The 17039-nt window shown below is 37.9% G+C and overlaps 6 protein-coding genes across 6 annotated transcripts in view; 4 read left to right on the forward strand and 2 right to left on the reverse strand.

The window, feature by feature from the left end:
* LOC129767430 (uncharacterized) overlaps positions 1–3048 on the forward strand; it is a 35244-nt gene extending 32196 nt beyond the window's left edge. Inside the window, exons 2-3 of the mRNA XM_055768331.1 lie at positions 1784–2410; positions 2470–3048. Of these exons, the coding sequence (XP_055624306.1) occupies positions 1784–2410; positions 2470–2809 (967 nt within the window). The 3' untranslated portion in view covers positions 2810–3048. The remainder of the gene's footprint in view (positions 1–1783; positions 2411–2469) is intronic.
* Positions 3049–5590: 2542 nt separating this feature from the next.
* On the forward strand, positions 5591–6035 carry LOC129766979 (uncharacterized). The gene is made up of 2 exons (XM_055767575.1): positions 5591–5752; positions 5812–6035. The coding sequence occupies exons 1-2, from the start codon at positions 5614–5616 to the stop codon at positions 6033–6035; spliced, it is 363 nt and encodes a 120-aa protein (XP_055623550.1). The 5' UTR covers positions 5591–5613.
* Positions 6017–6903, forward strand: LOC129766980 (uncharacterized). The gene is made up of 3 exons (XM_055767576.1): positions 6017–6171; positions 6231–6373; positions 6697–6903. The coding sequence occupies exons 1-3, from the start codon at positions 6132–6134 to the stop codon at positions 6901–6903; spliced, it is 390 nt and encodes a 129-aa protein (XP_055623551.1). The 5' UTR covers positions 6017–6131.
* Positions 6904–6917: 14 nt separating this feature from the next.
* Positions 6918–8538, reverse strand: LOC129767429 (putative nuclease HARBI1). The gene is made up of 2 exons (XM_055768330.1): positions 8089–8538; positions 6918–8016 (listed from the first exon to the last, which is right to left on the reverse strand). The coding sequence occupies exons 1-2, from the start codon at positions 8356–8358 to the stop codon at positions 7219–7221; spliced, it is 1068 nt and encodes a 355-aa protein (XP_055624305.1). The 5' UTR covers positions 8359–8538; the 3' UTR covers positions 6918–7218.
* Positions 8539–12406: 3868 nt separating this feature from the next.
* Positions 12407–13765, forward strand: LOC129767433 (uncharacterized). The gene is made up of 4 exons (XM_055768333.1): positions 12407–12568; positions 12628–12987; positions 13047–13189; positions 13513–13765. The coding sequence occupies exons 1-4, from the start codon at positions 12430–12432 to the stop codon at positions 13717–13719; spliced, it is 849 nt and encodes a 282-aa protein (XP_055624308.1). The 5' UTR covers positions 12407–12429; the 3' UTR covers positions 13720–13765.
* On the reverse strand, positions 13705–15354 carry LOC129767428 (putative nuclease HARBI1). The gene is made up of 2 exons (XM_055768329.1): positions 14905–15354; positions 13705–14832 (listed from the first exon to the last, which is right to left on the reverse strand). Exons 1-2 carry the CDS (start codon positions 15172–15174, stop codon positions 14035–14037), a joined length of 1068 nt encoding a protein of 355 aa, XP_055624304.1. The 5' UTR covers positions 15175–15354; the 3' UTR covers positions 13705–14034.
* Positions 15355–17039: the final 1685 nt, after the last annotated feature.

Consider the following 17039-nt stretch of genomic DNA (forward strand, 5'->3'; position numbering starts at 1 on the left):
TGTTATTTGGCTTAAGAAATCTCCACTAAGTATTAATAAATGACGCTAGTTAATGCATACGTTGAGACGGCAAAAGTTACACAGGGAACGTTAACGCCATTCAAGAAGAAGAAGATATCTTTATAGTGCAAACAGGTAGCAGGTACACATATTGTAAGGAGTGATGATACTCACTCATATTCATACGTATTTCCACACATACACGCACTCTTCTCCCACAAACTCATAAAGACGAAAGTTACGGATCGTTCATTCTGAGAGTCGCGTAGGATTTTGTACTTCTGATACGATTTGCGATTAAATGCTCCTCTAATTTACTCCAAACTTTGAAAAATCTTCTAGGAAAAACGGCTTAGCGTATCAATATGAAACGTTTACAGATGTTTAGGGAATACACTAGGCTAAAAATTTGCCTGGAAAAATTAGAACTTACTGCGATATTTGCAGAATTACAGCAAATTTTGTAAAGCACTATCAAAATCCTGTTTTTGGCATTTTTTTTAAATCGATGCGAAAATCTAAATTATTTTTTTTCGTCAAAGTAATAAATTATCCTTGTGCAGAATTCACTGGAGTTCTCAAAACTGCCTTTCGGTTTGCGGTGCGATGGTTGTTTATTGAATTATTCATTATCAAATACGAACGGGTAATTTTTCATTCAAACTGAAACATCTCTGTGTGGGAAGGTCCTACAGAAACATTCTAGGAATCAAATGAAAGCTGGTTATTGGATTTGTCAATTGGATTTGCTATTGAGTTGGTAAGCAAAAAATTGTGTTAGTCCAGAATATTCTTGAAAAAAACAAAGAAAAATCGATTGTTCATTTCCTCCCGATATTGTTGTCAACAACCCAAGATAAAAGTATTTACGTAAAATATTCTAATACCTGAAAGTTGTAGCTTCAAAATGATGTGCATTACATCGATATGCGTTGATTTTTCACAAAGTTACAGCACGTCAAAAATCACTTAAAATTTCCGACTTCGCATTCTGTTCCGCTAATTTTGTTTTCGAGTGTATGAAACACCTGCTATCTGGGATCTGGAATCTTCACGTTCAATAACAAATCTGCGTTTGAAATTTGGAATCTTCAATAAAAAACATAAATTTTTAGTGGAAAATGATTAATTTAGAATCGTCTGTTTGTGTGTGGTAGCAGCGTAGGCAATATATGTTGTATGAATTCGATAGTTTTAGTTAGTTAAAAAAGGGTTAAAGAATACAATTCTGTGTACAAAATGAAAGAAAATGTAACAAAGTTTGTGAAATTTTAACAAAGGTCTAAGTCTGCTATGAGTAAAACAAGAGTTTAGGAGTGGTATAGGAGATTCCAAGATGGTCGTGAATACATTGAGGAAGGAAAATGTGAAAGAAATGAACGAAATGAAATGAAATTATGAACGATCGCCCAATCACAATCAGAGAAGTCGCTGATAATGTTGACATATCGATTGGCTCGTGTCATGGCATTTTTTCGAGTGTTTTGGGTAAGAACTAATTCATGGCTTCGGCACTACGATAATGCACCTGATCACACTTCATTGCTCGTTCGTATTTTTTTGCCAAAAATAATACTGTAACGATGCCCAGCTTCCATATTCGCCAGGCATTATAATTAAAATTAATTATCTACCAGCGAACCAAAACACAACAGTTTTCCATATCGATCTGGAAAAAAAAAATCATTTCAAGAACAATTCTTGTTATAAAAAGAATATGAATTGCTTAAAAACTGTAAAATTGTATCACTAACCACTATATCTATGATCTTCCAATCTACAGACTCTCGCTCACGTTCGGGATATTGGTCCTGTGTATCGTCTCGACGGTGCACAAAACTGAATGCTCGGCCCAGCAGATCAAAGCTCAACCCGCACAGTTCAGTAATGCACACAGCTCGGAGGAGCAGGCCAAAGATTCCTCTCCAGCAGCGGCAGGTAACGTAGCGTACCGAGCGCGTCCTTCCTACGCGCAACAGTATAGTTCAGAAGAGGAAGACGACGAACCCCAGCCCACCTTCTCCAGACGGCAGCATCCGTCACAGCAGCTACAGCAGCAGGATAAGAAGAGCAAGAAACCCACCTATTCGAGCGAAGAATTAGAGGTCGAGGAGCCGGACCGACTGTCAATGTTGCTGGAGAAATCCGATTTCCACTGCACGGGACGCACGACCGGCTATTACGCCGACGAAAGTCTGGGCTGTGAAGTGTTCCATTATTGCCAGGAAAACCAGAAACACTCGTGGATTTGTCCCGAGGGTTTCAGTTTCCACCAGGTACATCTCATCTGTATGCCACCGTCCAATGACAACATCTGTGACCAGTCCTCGAAGTACCACTTCGTCAACGATTACCTCTACAAGCCAATCAACATGGAGGAGCATATGTCGAAGCCGAATGTCACTTTAAGGTATGCGTTTCCGATCATATACTCTGCAGTATTTGCATAATTATTTCGTCTCCCTGCAGATATTCGGAGCGCTACTACCCGGAGAACTTCTACGTCGACGAGCGTCATTACGATTATGAGCGCCAGCAGCGTGGCCAGGAGGAACGTCGCCAACCGGTCCAACAGAAGCCACAATCTTACCAGGCACCTCAGCAACAGAACATCCGGAAACCAGCGTACAGCAATGGTCCAACCACTCCATCCTACCGAATAGTGTCCTCGCCAAGCCCAACGCATCAGGCTGCCTACCGCAACCCAGAAGAGATCAACATCTCCCTGCAGCAAAGAAGGCCGTCGTACACGCAAACCACCCAACGCTACGACGACGAGGAGGAGTACGGAAGCTACGAGCGGAAGTAGAGCGTTTAGCGAGTAGCACCAATCGTTGCTGTGCCCTCCGAAGGACAGTCTTAGGTTTAAGGACGGTAGCCATTAAGTGTAAAGAGCAAATGATTAAGTTCTCTAGCCATTAAAATAATTCATTTCTCTCCAGGACTGACTGTGCATTGCGTTGCGGATTCAGTCAATTTTTGCGGGACTTTTTTTGTTCTTTACTTTCTCTGTTTACATTAGAAGACATTTTTTCAATGTTCTTATGTAGTCGCTAAACTGGTTTAATAAAAAACTAACTCTATTATTTATTTTCGTAAAAAAATGTCCTGTTTATTCGACTATTTGTTTTTTTTTCTTCTGTATCACAAACACAATTATCGAAACATCGAAACACAGCTAATCGATAATCGATGGTGTGCTTCGCGATATCGCGCGAGAGAAACCTCGAGCAACATAAGTGTTTTTCTCCTTCAACTCTGTTCTCGATACTACGAAGTACTGAATCTGTCATCTTTTTTTTTCTCCTAAGATGGAATAAAGAAACTCATAAATCATCGGATTATCGTGTTCCGAAGTAGTTAGATTCATCACGGACCACCACCATAAACCAGCTACTCGATAAACAACATAAATGATTTATTTCTACCTGAACGTGTTTTCTATACTCGCAATAATCACCGTCGGACCTTTTCGTGAGGCTGTCAAGTTTTGTCTCGCGCAGCTCGATTTCACTACGTTGTGATTCATATTTGTTGAGACGAAGTAACTTAAGTTCCAGCTTTTTCCACTTACTTCAGGTATGGGCAAAATACGTTTCTGTCTGATATACCTGCTGATTGCCATTATATGGATGTGCTCCTGTGAAGAGGTAAGATCATTACCGTGAATATGTGTTAAAATTTGAATGAATTCCATATGATCTGATGGCCTGGTTAATGCAGATTGAATCCCCTCGAGAGGAACGAGAGGCACTGTTGGCTCCACGCAGGTGCGGTAGAATACCCGTATGTGGATCTATTTGTTGTAAGTCGGGATCATTCCCATAGTTGCAAAATGTCATTGAATGAATGAATAAAATCCCATTCAAAGACTTGTATTGGTATAAATGATATCACAGTTTTTCACTGATGGAACCTTTTTATTTATTGTAACTTTGTAACCGTACTTTGTCTGTTCGCCGATATTTTGCTTGATTTCTGATTACCCTGAATTACCAACGAAGGGACATTTGTTCGAATGTAAGGGCTCTTTTCACAATTTTTTGCGTAAGACTACGTTTAACCTTTCACTATAGGAACCCGTTTCAATGTTTCGGGTGGAGAAGTATCTATACTTTGAACGTTAATATATTTTCAATTAATGGATGGATTTTGATTTCAAATCATACATTTGTAAGAAACATTCCCAACATTTTTTGCCTAAGACATACAAATGATAGAACAAGTAAACAGTGTAACGAATAAAATAGGTAGGTTTTTCGATTTTACTCGCCACTTACTTTCTCCCACAATGCAACGAGTAACATACTTGCATGCAATTCGGGAGTTAGCTTGATATTATAAGTGCGTTGCAACAGTTTTTACCCATCTATGTTTTGCTTGGAACTCGTACCAGATTTCTTCTCCAACCTGTAGAGGGCCTCGATTGATGATTGGAAACATGAAAGCAAGCTGGGGAATGAGCAGCGTTGTAGTAAAAACTTAGCCCAAAGTTCTGCGAAATCGTGTGGGTAACCCCAATTCCAAGGTATGCCTGCCGAGGGATGAATGACTTAGGGGATTGAAAAGATACTCTGTCGCTAGAGAAGAGTAGAACGTTAATCGTTCTAGTCGGAAATTTGAAGGCAGCTACCTCTTCAAGTACTGCCGACACCTCAGTTAGTTTTAAGCTCGCTGAGTATGATTCAGTGCAAGCATGTTATCTCAACCGCTGAACCAAGGGTTGTGATTAAACCACTACAATTAAATCAGCTACTGCCAACACCCCAGGTAGCTTTACTCCCGCTAGATATAGCTCAATCGAGGGATATTATCACAATTACTTAACCAGGGGTTTGGATTGAGCAGTTGAGGGTAAGTCAGGTGACCAGTCAGAAATTAGCAACCCCTCAGGTAGCACTAAGTTCACACGACACGATACAATGAAGGCGTATCCTCTCATTGTCGGAACCGCAGGTTGTACTGGAACCGTTGGTAATGGTGGTGGTAATTAAGCCGCTGAAAGCAAGGCCAATAGTAGAGCCTAGAGCGACTAGATCTGTCGCTATGGAACTGATAAACCGCAAGTCCAGATCGAATTATTATTCGATACCACTTTGACTCGGGACATACGGTGAGCGAAGCCGTCCCTATGATTCATAATTGTTATGTGAACTCTGTGAACTAGCTTCCGAGAACGCGAAGCGTGGGTTGAAAGCTTCAACAGAAGAGGAGTCCCGACCCTGGACTCGAGACCTATTCCTGAAAAAGAACATTATAGGATTTGTCGGTGTTTAGGCTACTCGCCAGCCAGTAAACGCAACCAAGTTCTTTAATCTATAACCTCTACTTCCTCGAACAACAACATTTATTTTACTCAATTAACTACATCCAACAAACTTAACATTCTCATAAACAGAAATATAGATATGTTTTAAGGTGAAGGTGGAAGGAAGTTACAAATGGCTGCCACAATGGCACTCATTTCTTTCATCTACCTCCCTTACCACTAGCACGATATGCAGAGAAATTCAATAATTTTGCGAAATATGAATAAAGATATGCTTTACTCGGAGTAAGTTCGAATTCGAAAATAGCTCACTCTGTCAAAACGATCGGTTTGGTTTGTTGTCAATGGAGTTGTTTGTTTATTTTTGTAGCGTTGGAAATTTATTCTGCTTGTGGTGCCGTTCGTTGCGAAATAAAAGCATGGATCTGGACGGTAACAACGATTTTGAAGAAATAAACGCCGAGTATATCGAGAGCGAATACGGTAAATTAGATTGATTAGCATAAAGTCATTTATGATATATTTTTTCATATACATTCCAGATACTGACAAAGATGAAGATAAATCTCGCTGGGGAGCAAGTGAAACAAGCGGAGATGAAATATTCGTCAGAGTTTTGAAACTTTATGGAAAGGTTCTTTTGGAGAAAAGTCAAGTTCCTGAAGTGAAACGTAAAAAGAAAACTGCGCTAAAAGTGGTAGAAGAACAGCTTCTGATTCAGTACGGGATTTCGATGTCTGGAAAACAGATAAGCAAGAAAATGTAAAATTTGAAGGCGAGAATCAAAGAAAAGACGGATACCAAAGCGACTGGAAACAAAAAAATCACATTAAAAAGTCACGAAACAGATTTTTTTAACATTATGGGTGGAATAGAAAATCCCAGCGTGTCCAAAAGATGTTGTAAGTATGCTGCATAATTATACTTTTATGTAAATGATGAAAGTAACTTCTTTGTTTAGATGGCGTTTCATTTGGGTCGACAACTTCACTTGCTGGTCCGTCAATTTCTGAAGATTCTACATTATATGATGTCGAAAACATGGATGAAACGGATCCAATTCCAAGTACTGAGGAACATTTGAACGATACTCTGTCGACGAAGGTAATACATTTTTAAGAATTACTATTGTGTATCAAATGCACACGAGGGAACGTCCATTAATTACATTCCTATAAATCACCCATTGTAATCCCTCCTTCCCCAATTCGTCCTATGATACTTTTTGTATGGGTCTTTGGGAGCATTCAAATATCTCTATTCAATAGAGAGAGGAGCGGGATGTTGAGGGTCACATTATTTTCAATGAAATTGGTATACAAAAATGTATCATGTGCGGGAGGGAACGGCCACACTAGAATATTTTCTGGAGTACAGTTTGTGTATTTGTTTTTAACTATATTTGATTAAATTGTTTTTTTTTGCAGATCAGAACTAACGTTACACAGCGAGCTATATTGGAGCAACAACTGAAACTGATAAAGGCACAGCAAGATTATACAGCTCAACTAAAAGTCCAACAGGATGAGAGACATAAAAAAGAAATGGAGCTGCTGGCACTGGAAAAAGAAGTAGCTCTACTTCAATTTAAGATGTTGAGAAACAATAATTATGTGGAATTGAGTAATGAATAAGTAAATAAGTGCGTATGTGTGTGCGTGTGTGTGGACGAGTAATGTAAACGGATATTAAAAAAAATGAGAATACACATTACACTTGTTACGAATATCAAAAATACATGTTTATATTATAAAAACGAACGTAGTTAATACTATGTTATTCAATACTTAAGGTATTCATATATTCTTAAAGAAAAACTGAAAATATTTTAATTGCATAGTCTTCTGATGAAACATCGATAGAAATTTAAAGTTTCAATGATTTTACATGGTTTCCAATTGTAATCGAGTTACATTCCACAGTTATTACCGGTTTTTGTTTCTTACGCTCTAATTTCTGGCTAATAGAAACGAAGCTATAGCATCACGACGTTGTTTCCCACGTTGCAGTACTGTGTTTGCAGCCGTGTCAGAAATTTCGAACAAACTTTGATTTATTTCGCAATTGGTCGAATCTGAATATGGTTCGAAGTCAGTATCATTAACATATTTTGCAACATTATGCAAAACGAAGCAAGCTGCAATCATTCTTGGAATACGCTCAGTGCTCACGCGTACCTTAGATTGCAGAATAGGGAATCTTTGTTTTATTTGACCAAAACATCTTTCAATAATAACTCTTTCTTGAGTATGTATCTTATTGTACTGTTTTTGGCCAGCAGTTACTGGGTTTCGATACGGGGTCATCGTCCACGGTGCTAAAGGGTATGCTTCATCAGCCAACAGTAGAGCACCGGATCCGTTTTGCTGCATAATTTTCAATATTTCGGAGTTCCGCCATATACGAGCGTCATGAACGGAACCAGCCCATTTACAGTCAATGCTTGTAAAAATCTCTTTGGCATTGCAAGTCGCTTGTACGTTGAAAGAATGGAGCCCCTTTCTATTAATGAACTCATCCTTGTAGATATTGGGTCTTTTTATCAGGATATGGGTACAATCTATAGCCCCGATTGCACCGGGCATTCGATGTTTGGACAACCAGACTTTCTTTTCATGTTCCAGTTCTTGTGTCGTCTGTGGAAAACGAATCCAATCGTTGGCTTTGATAACAATTGCCTTGCACACAGCCCATATAGTTTTGCATACCGTTGTTTGGTGGATACCCAGATCCTCTCCAACTCCAACCTGAAACATATTTGGGTTTTAAAGATTAATGACAATAATTAATATCTTATCTATTATTTATAATTAGATTACCTGAAATCCGGGGTCTCCCAAGTAACGCAAGAAACATTTCATTCGCTGGATGTCCCCGAGAGCTCCACCTCTAGTTTCATTGTCGTTTCCTAAAAAAATTTGTGCTAAATGATCAACGTTTTCGCGGGAGAATCTGTATAGTTGCTTGAAATTGTCATCGTCACCTATGCGTCTCCCTTTGTATATTTTTGTTGCGCGATTTCTCGTATAAATACCATCAACATCGACAACTGGTTGAAATGGTAGATTAAAAAAATCCCCAGAGTACATATTGATGTATGCCTTATAAACTTAAATTTTACGTAATTCTCCAAACGATCCCTTGCGAAGTGCGGTCTGAGTCTGCTTAGAGGCACACTCAAAGTTTTCGGAGTGTTTACTTGACTGTTACGGTTTTATTCATACGAATTGTGATGTTCGAAAAGTAAACACTCAATTCTCGTTTTTTTATCATACGGATGTGAGTAAAAGCTTGAGTGAATGCTTTCACAGGCGAATTTGAGTGAAGTCAAGTAAAGCACTCATTTTATTCAAATGACCTATTGTGTAGGGAATTATCGTTATTTTTTCGACACTGACGCCAAACAACATCATCGAAACAGCTATAAAAACCACTCGAAAGAAAATTATTCCTGAGTCACAGCGTTTCATGTCATGGAAATTAATAAAATAAAATTGTGTTGATATCAATACAATTATTATTTTTACGTTTAATGGGTCTATAATGTAAGTTTTAGCAACATTAACATTGGTTAAGAAAATTTTATTGCAGAGCTCGGAACACTGCCACGGCTGCCTCTGCTGTCAGAAATAGTAAACGGAAAAGTATTACATTCAATAAAAATGCCTCGGCCAACAAAAGGAAGGGTTAAAGCTCTCCAACGTGAATATGTGAATAAAAATTGTAATGGGTTGTGTCTCTGCCCTGATAGTTTCTGAGCAGAATTCCAGATTGATGAAGAGTAGACTGGCTACTCGATAATTATTGTAGAAATGAGATCGTATATACTCAAAAGCGCTTGATCTATACTGATCGATGAGTTTATTGCGACTGAACTGTTCTGAAGGAAGGAAGGTATTGAATTAGAGAGACTTTAAACTCTGAGAGTTCATTCGTCTCTAACTGTTCTGAACATTTCTTGCCTTATTTATATGATTGGTCCCATAGTCATTTGAATGGCTCAATTGTTGTTTGGGTTGCGTCTGGAATATTCGCTATAAATAATTCCTCATTGTATAGCGGGTCCGTTTCCATGCGTTCCTGTCTTTTGACAATTCGCTTGTTATTGTTTATACGTTGTTTTGTCATGCTGTTGTTTTGTGTATTATGTGTGGTGCAAACAAATAATGTTGTATCAGGTTTTTGTGTCTGGTGAAAAAGGTACGTCGCGTCAAGTATTATTTTGTATACAATAAACTTTTTGATCCCTTTGCTAAGTGCGGATCCAGAATATACGTTGCAGATTTTGTGAAGTGTTTTTAGTGCTTGGATTTGTAGTTTTTGTCGTGTGTGGAATAAAGTATTTTATGAGAATAAATTTGTGTTGGTTTTTTTATGTGTTCGGCTTGGGCCGTAAGAGGTTGTATCTAGGACACGACCGCAGTTTTCGACGTAGAACTACGGAATTATATTATTCAATCCACTTGTTTATCACTTCGGATATTATATTAGAATGCATCGAAAGTTTTGTAATATCTTTTTAGTTATTTTTTTTTTATTACTTCAGTAGACTCGAAAGATTCGAGTAGAGTCGAGAGCTATCAGCACTTCTCGTTCATTTGGTTCAACTCGCATCAAACTTCCTTCTTCCCACTCAGATATAGACCACAAACTGTGAAACCTTTTGCTTTTATATTCCGTTAGAGATGTGATCGAACATGCAACAATAAGGTTACCCTGCTGGAATTTGAAAGCATACTTTCATGAAATATACGTTTTTCTAAATAAATGCAGTGTATATCTGTATTCCAAAATTCTGGATAATCTTCCATATCCCCACTAGCACAAAAAATTATAGGAGGTTGTGTCATAGAGACGACCGCATTATTGACGTAGAACTACGCTGTTAGTTTATATAAGTCGCTTATTTATACCTTCGGATATTATTCTATATGCTGTGAAATTTTAGAAACAACTGCTTGATAGAATAATCTCTGAAATCGTTTTTTCATTGTAGAATCAGTTAACGATAATTGATTGATGATTCATTCTTGCCCTCGCAAAACAATACACTAGCTGATCGTATGTCACAATTTATTTCAAGGCAATGCATTGAAAATTTACCTCAAACGCTATTCCGGTGGCCTTTTGCGCAATTGACATACACTCGGCTACAGTCGATTATATACTTGTTGCACCAGCGAAACCTAATCACATACAAAATTGCAGAACGACATTTACTTCACGCAGGTGCGGTAGAATACCCGTATGTGGATCTATTTGTTGTAAGTCGGGATCATTCCCATAGTTGCAAAATGTCATTGAATGAATGAATAAAATCCCATTCAAAGACTTGTATTGGTCTAAATGATATCACAGTTTTTCACTGATGGAACCTTTTTATTTATTGTAACTTTGTAACCGTACTTTGTCTGTTCGCCGATATTTTGCTTGATTTCTGATTACCCTGAATTACCAACGAAGGGACATTTGTTCGAATGTAAGGGCTCTTTTCACAATTTTTTGCGTAAGACTACGTTTAACCTTTCACTATAGGAACCCGTTTCAATGTTTCGGGTGGAGAAGTATCTATACTTTGAACGTTAATATATTTTCAATTAATGGATGGATTTTGATTTCAAATCATACATTTGTAAGAAACATTCCCAACATTTTTTGCCTAAGACATACAAATGATAGAACAAGTAAACAGTGTAACGAATAAAATAGGTAGGTTTTTCGATTTTACTCGCCACTTACTTTCTCCCACAATGCAACGAGTAACATACTTGCATGCAATTCGGGAGTTAGCTTGATATTATAAGTGCGTTGCAACAGTTTTTACCCATCTATGTTTTGCTTGGAACTCGTACCAGATTTCTTCTCCAACCTGTAGAGGGCCTCGATTGATGATTGGAAACATGAAAGCAAGCTGGGGAATGAGCAGCGTTGTAGTAAAAACTTAGCCCAAAGTTCTGCGAAATCGTGTGGGTAACCCCAATTCCAAGGTATGCCTGCCGAGGGATGAATGACTTAGGGGATTGAAAAGATACTCTGTCGCTAGAGAAGAGTAGAACGTTAATCGTTCTAGTCGGAAATTTGAAGGCAGCTACCTCTTCAAGTACTGCCGACACCTCAGTTAGTTTTAAGCTCGCTGAGTATGATTCAGTGCAAGCATGTTATCTCAACCGCTGAACCAAGGGTTGTGATTAAACCACTACAATTAAATCAGCTACTGCCAACACCCCAGGTAGCTTTACTCCCGCTAGATATAGCTCAATCGAGGGATATTATCACAATTACTTAACCAGGGGTTTGGATTGAGCAGTTGAGGGTAAGTCAGGTGACCAGTCAGAAATTAGCAACCCCTCAGGTAGCACTAAGTTCACACGACACGATACAATGAAGGCGTATCCTCTCATTGTCGGAACCGCAGGTTGTACTGGAACCGTTGGTAATGGTGGTGGTAATTAAGCCGCTGAAAGCAAGGCCAATAGTAGAGCCTAGAGCGACTAGATCTGTCGCTATGGAACTGATAAACCGCAAGTCCAGATCGAATTATTATTCGATACCACTTTGACTCGGGACATACGGTGAGCGAAGCCGTCCCTATGATTCATAATTGTTATGTGAACTCTGTGAACTAGCTTCCGAGAACGCGAAGCGTGGGTTGAAAGCTTCAACAGAAGAGGAGTCCCGACCCTGGACTCGAGACCTATTCCTGAAAAAGAACATTATAGGATTTGTCGGTGTTTAGGCTACTCGCCAGCCAGTAAACGCAACCAAGTTCTTTAATCTATAACCTCTACTTCCTCGAACAACAACATTTATTTTACTCAATTAACTACATCCAACAAACTTAACATTCTCATAAACAGAAATATAGATATGTTTTAAGGTGAAGGTGGAAGGAAGTTACAAATGGCTGCCACAATGGCACTCATTTCTTTCATCTACCTCCCTTACCACTAGCACGATATGCAGAGAAATTCAATAATTTTGCGAAACATTAAGCCATATGAATAAAAATTAGCTTTTACTCACAAACTTGCTACTTTGAGCAAAGTAAACTGTTTGAGTGTTTACTCATATTGATATGAATAAAGATATGCTTTACTCGGAGTAAGTTCGAATTCGAAAATAGCTCACTCTGTCAAAACGATCGGTTTGGTTTGTTGTCAATGGAGTTGTTTGTTTATTTTTGTAGCGTTGGAAATTTATTCTGCTTGTGGTGCCGTTCGTTGCGAAATAAAAGCATGGATCTGGACGGTAACAACGATTTTGAAGAAATAAACGCCGAGTATATCGAGAGCGAATACGGTAAATTAGATTGATTAGCATAAAGTCATTTATGATATATTTTTTCATATACATTCCAGATACTGACAAAGATGAAGATAAATCTCGCTGGGGAGCAAGTGAAACAAGCGGAGATGAAATATTCGTCAGAGTTTTGAAACTTTATGGAAAGGTTCTTTTGGAGAAAAGTCAAGTTCCTGAAGTGAAACGTAAAAAGAAAACTGCGCTAAAAGTGGTAGAAGAACAGCTTCTGATTCAGTACGGGATTTCGATGTCTGGAAAACAGATAAGCAAGAAAGTGCAAAATTTGAAGGCGAGAATCAAAGAAAAGACGGATACCAAAGCGACTGGAAACAAAAAAATCACATTAAAAAGTCACGAAACAGATTTTTTTAACATTATGGGTGGAATAGAAAATCCCAGCGTGTCCAAAAGATGTTGTAAGTATGCTGCATAATTATACTTTTATGTAAATGATGAAAGTAACTTCTTTGTTTAGATGGCGTTTCATTTGGGTCGACAACTTCACTTGCTGGTCCGTCAATTTCTGAAGATTCTACATTATATGATGTCGAAAACATGGATGAAACGGATCCAATTCCAAGTACTGAGGAACATTTGAACGATACTCTGTCGACGAAGGTAATACATTTTTAAGAATTACTATTGTGTATCAAATGCACACGAGGGAACGTCCATTAATTACATTCCTATAAATCACCCATTGTAATCCCTCCTTCCCCAATTCGTCCTATGATACTTTTTGTATGGGTCTTTGGGAGCATTCAAATATCTCTATTCAATAGAGAGAGGAGCGGGATGTTGAGGGTCACATTATTTTCAATGAAATTGGTATACAAAAATGTATCATGTGCGGGAGGGAACGGCCACACTAGAATATTTTCTGGAGTACAGTTTGTGTATTTGTTTTTAACTATATTTGATTAAATTGTTTTTTTTTGCAGATCAGAACTAACGTTACACAGCGAGCTATATTGGAGCAACAACTGAAACTGATAAAGGCACAGCAAGATTATACAGCTCAACTAAAAGTCCAACAGGATGAGAGACATAAAAAAGAAATGGAGCTGCTGGCACTGAAAAAAGAAGTAGCTCTACTTCAATTTAAAATGTTGAGAAACAATAATTATGTGGAATTGAGTAATGAATAAGTAAATAAGTGCGTATGTGTGTGCGTGTGTGTGGACGAGTAATGTAAACGGATATTAAAAAAAATGAGAATACACATTACACTTGTTACGAATATCAAAAATACATGTTTATATTATAAAAACGAACGTAGTTAATACTATGTTATTCAATACTTAAGGTATTCATATATTCTTAAAGAAAAACTGAAAATATTTTAATTGCATAGTCTTCTGATGAAACATCGATAGAAATTTAAAGTTTCAATGATTTTACATGGTTTCCAATTGTAATCGAGTTACATTCCACAGTTATTACCGGTTTTTGTTTCTTACGCTCTAATTTCTGGCTAATAGAAACGAAGCTATAGCATCACGACGTTGTTTCCCACGTTGCAGTACTGTGTTTGCAGCCGTGTCAGAAATTTCGAACAAACTTTGATTTATTTCGCAATTGGTCGAATCTGAATATGGTTCGAAGTCAGTATCATTAACATATTTTGCAACATTATGCAAAACGAAGCAAGCTGCAATCATTCTTGGAATACGCTCAGTGCTCACGCGTACCTTAGATTGCAGAATAGGGAATCTTTGTTTTATTTGACCAAAACATCTTTCAATAATAACTCTTTCTTGAGTATGTATCTTATTGTACTGTTTTTGGCCAGCAGTTACTGGGTTTCGATACGGGGTCATCGTCCACGGTGCTAAAGGGTATGCTTCATCAGCCAACAGTAGAGCACCGGATCCGTTTTGCTGCATAATTTTCAATATTTCGGAGTTCCGCCATATACGAGCGTCATGAACGGAACCAGCCCATTTACAGTCAATGCTTGTAAAAATCTCTTTGGCATTGCAAGTCGCTTGTACGTTGAAAGAATGGAGCCCCTTTCTATTAATGAACTCATCCTTGTAGATATTGGGTCTTTTTATCAGGATATGGGTACAATCTATAGCCCCGATTGCACCGGGCATTCGATGTTTGGACAACCAGACTTTCTTTTCATGTTCCAGTTCTTGTGTCGTCTGTGGAAAACGAATCCAATCGTTGGCTTTGATAACAATTGCCTTGCACACAGCCCATATAGTTTTGCATACCGTTGTTTGGTGGATACCCAGATCCTCTCCAACTCCAACCTGAAACATATTTGGGTTTTAAAGATTAATGACAATAATTAATATCTTATCTATTATTTATAATTAGATTACCTGAAATCCGGGGTCTCCCAAGTAACGCAAGAAACATTTCATTCGCTGGATGTCCCCGAGAGCTCCACCTCTAGTTTCATTGTCGTTTCCTAAAAAAATTTGTGCTAAATGATCAACGTTTTCGCGGGAGAATCTGTATAGTTGCTTGAAATTGTCATCGTCACCTATGCGTCTCCCTTTGTATATTTTTGTTGCGCGATTTCTCGTATAAATACCATCAACATCGACAACTGGTTGAAATGGTAGATTAAAAAAATCCCCAGAGTACATATTGATGTATGCCTTATAAACTTAAATTTTACGTAATTCTCCAAACGATCCCTTGCGAAGTGCGGTCTGAGTCTGCTTAGAGGCACACTCAAAGTTTTCGGAGTGTTTACTTGACTGTTACGGTTTTATTCATACGAATTGTGATGTTCGAAAAGTAAACACTCAATTCTCGTTTTTTTATCATACGGATGTGAGTAAAAGCTTGAGTGAATGCTTTCACAGGCGAATTTGAGTGAAGTCAAGTAAAGCACTCATTTTATTCAAATGACCTATTGTGTAGGGAATTATCGTTATTTTTTCGACACTGACGCCAAACAACATCATCGAAACAGCTATAAAAACCACTCGAAAGAAAATTATTCCTGAGTCACAGCGTTTCATGTCATGGAAATTAATAAAATAAAATTGTGTTGATATCAATACAATTATTATTTTTACGTTTAATGGGTCTATAATGTAAGTTTTAGCAACATTAACATTGGTTAAGAAAATTTTATTGCAGAGCTCGGAACACTGCCACGGCTGCCTCTGCTGTCAGAAATAGTAAACGGAAAAGTATTACATTCAATAAAAATGCCTCGGCCAACAAAAGGAAGGGTTAAAGCTCTCCAACGTGAATATGTGAATAAAAATTGTAATGGGTTGTGTCTCTGCCCTGATAGTTTCTGAGCAGAATTCCAGATTGATGAAGAGTAGACTGGCTACTCGATAATTATTGTAGAAATGAGATCGTATATACTCAAAAGCGCTTGATCTATACTGATCGATGAGTTTATTGCGACTGAACTGTTCTGAAGGAAGGAAGGTATTGAATTAGAGAGACTTTAAACTCTGAGAGTTCATTCGTCTCTAACTGTTCTGAACATTTCTTGCCTTATTTATATGATTGGTCCCATAGTCATTTGAATGGCTCAATTGTTGTTTGGGTTGCGTCTGGAATATTCGCTATAAATAATTCCTCATTGTATAGCGGGTCCGTTTCCATGCGTTCCTGTCTTTTGACAATTCGCTTGTTATTGTTTATACGTTGTTTTGTCATGCTGTTGTTTTGTGTATTATGTGTGGTGCAAACAAATAATGTTGTATCAGGTTTTTGTGTCTGGTGAAAAAGGTACGTCGCGTCAAGTATTATTTTGTATACAATAAACTTTTTGATCCCTTTGCTAAGTGCGGATCCAGAATATACGTTGCAGATTTTGTGAAGTGTTTTTAGTGCTTGGATTTGTAGTTTTTGTCGTGTGTGGAATAAAGTATTTTATGAGAATAAATTTGTGTTGGTTTTTTTATGTGTTCGGCTTGGGCCGTAAGAGGTTGTATCTAGGACACGACCGCAGTTTTCGACGTAGAACTACGGAATTATATTATTCAATCCACTTGTTTATCACTTCGGATATTATATTAGAATGCATCGAAAGTTTTGTAATATCTTTTTAGTTATTTTTTTTTTATTACTTCAGTAGACTCGAAAGATTCGAGTAGAGTCGAGAGCTATCAGCACTTCTCGTTCATTTGGTTCAACTCGCATCAAACTTCCTTCTTCCCACTCAGATATAGACCACAAACTGTGAAACCTTTTGCTTTTATATTCCGTTAGAGATGTGATCGAACATGCAACAATAAGGTTACCCTGCTGGAATTTGAAAGCATACTTTCATGAAATATACGTTTTTCTAAATAAATGCAGTGTATATCTGTATTCCAAAATTCTGGATAATCTTCCATATCCCCACTAGCACAAAAAATTATAGGAGGTTGTGTCATAGAGACGACCGCATTATTGACGTAGAACTACGCTGTTAGTTTATATAAGTCGCTTATTTATACCTTCGGATATTATTCTATATGCTGTGAAATTTTAGAAACAA

The sequence above is a fragment of the Toxorhynchites rutilus genome, chromosome 2, assembly GCF_029784135.1.
Source record: "Toxorhynchites rutilus septentrionalis strain SRP chromosome 2, ASM2978413v1, whole genome shotgun sequence".
Taxonomy (NCBI): domain Eukaryota; kingdom Metazoa; phylum Arthropoda; class Insecta; order Diptera; family Culicidae; genus Toxorhynchites; species Toxorhynchites rutilus.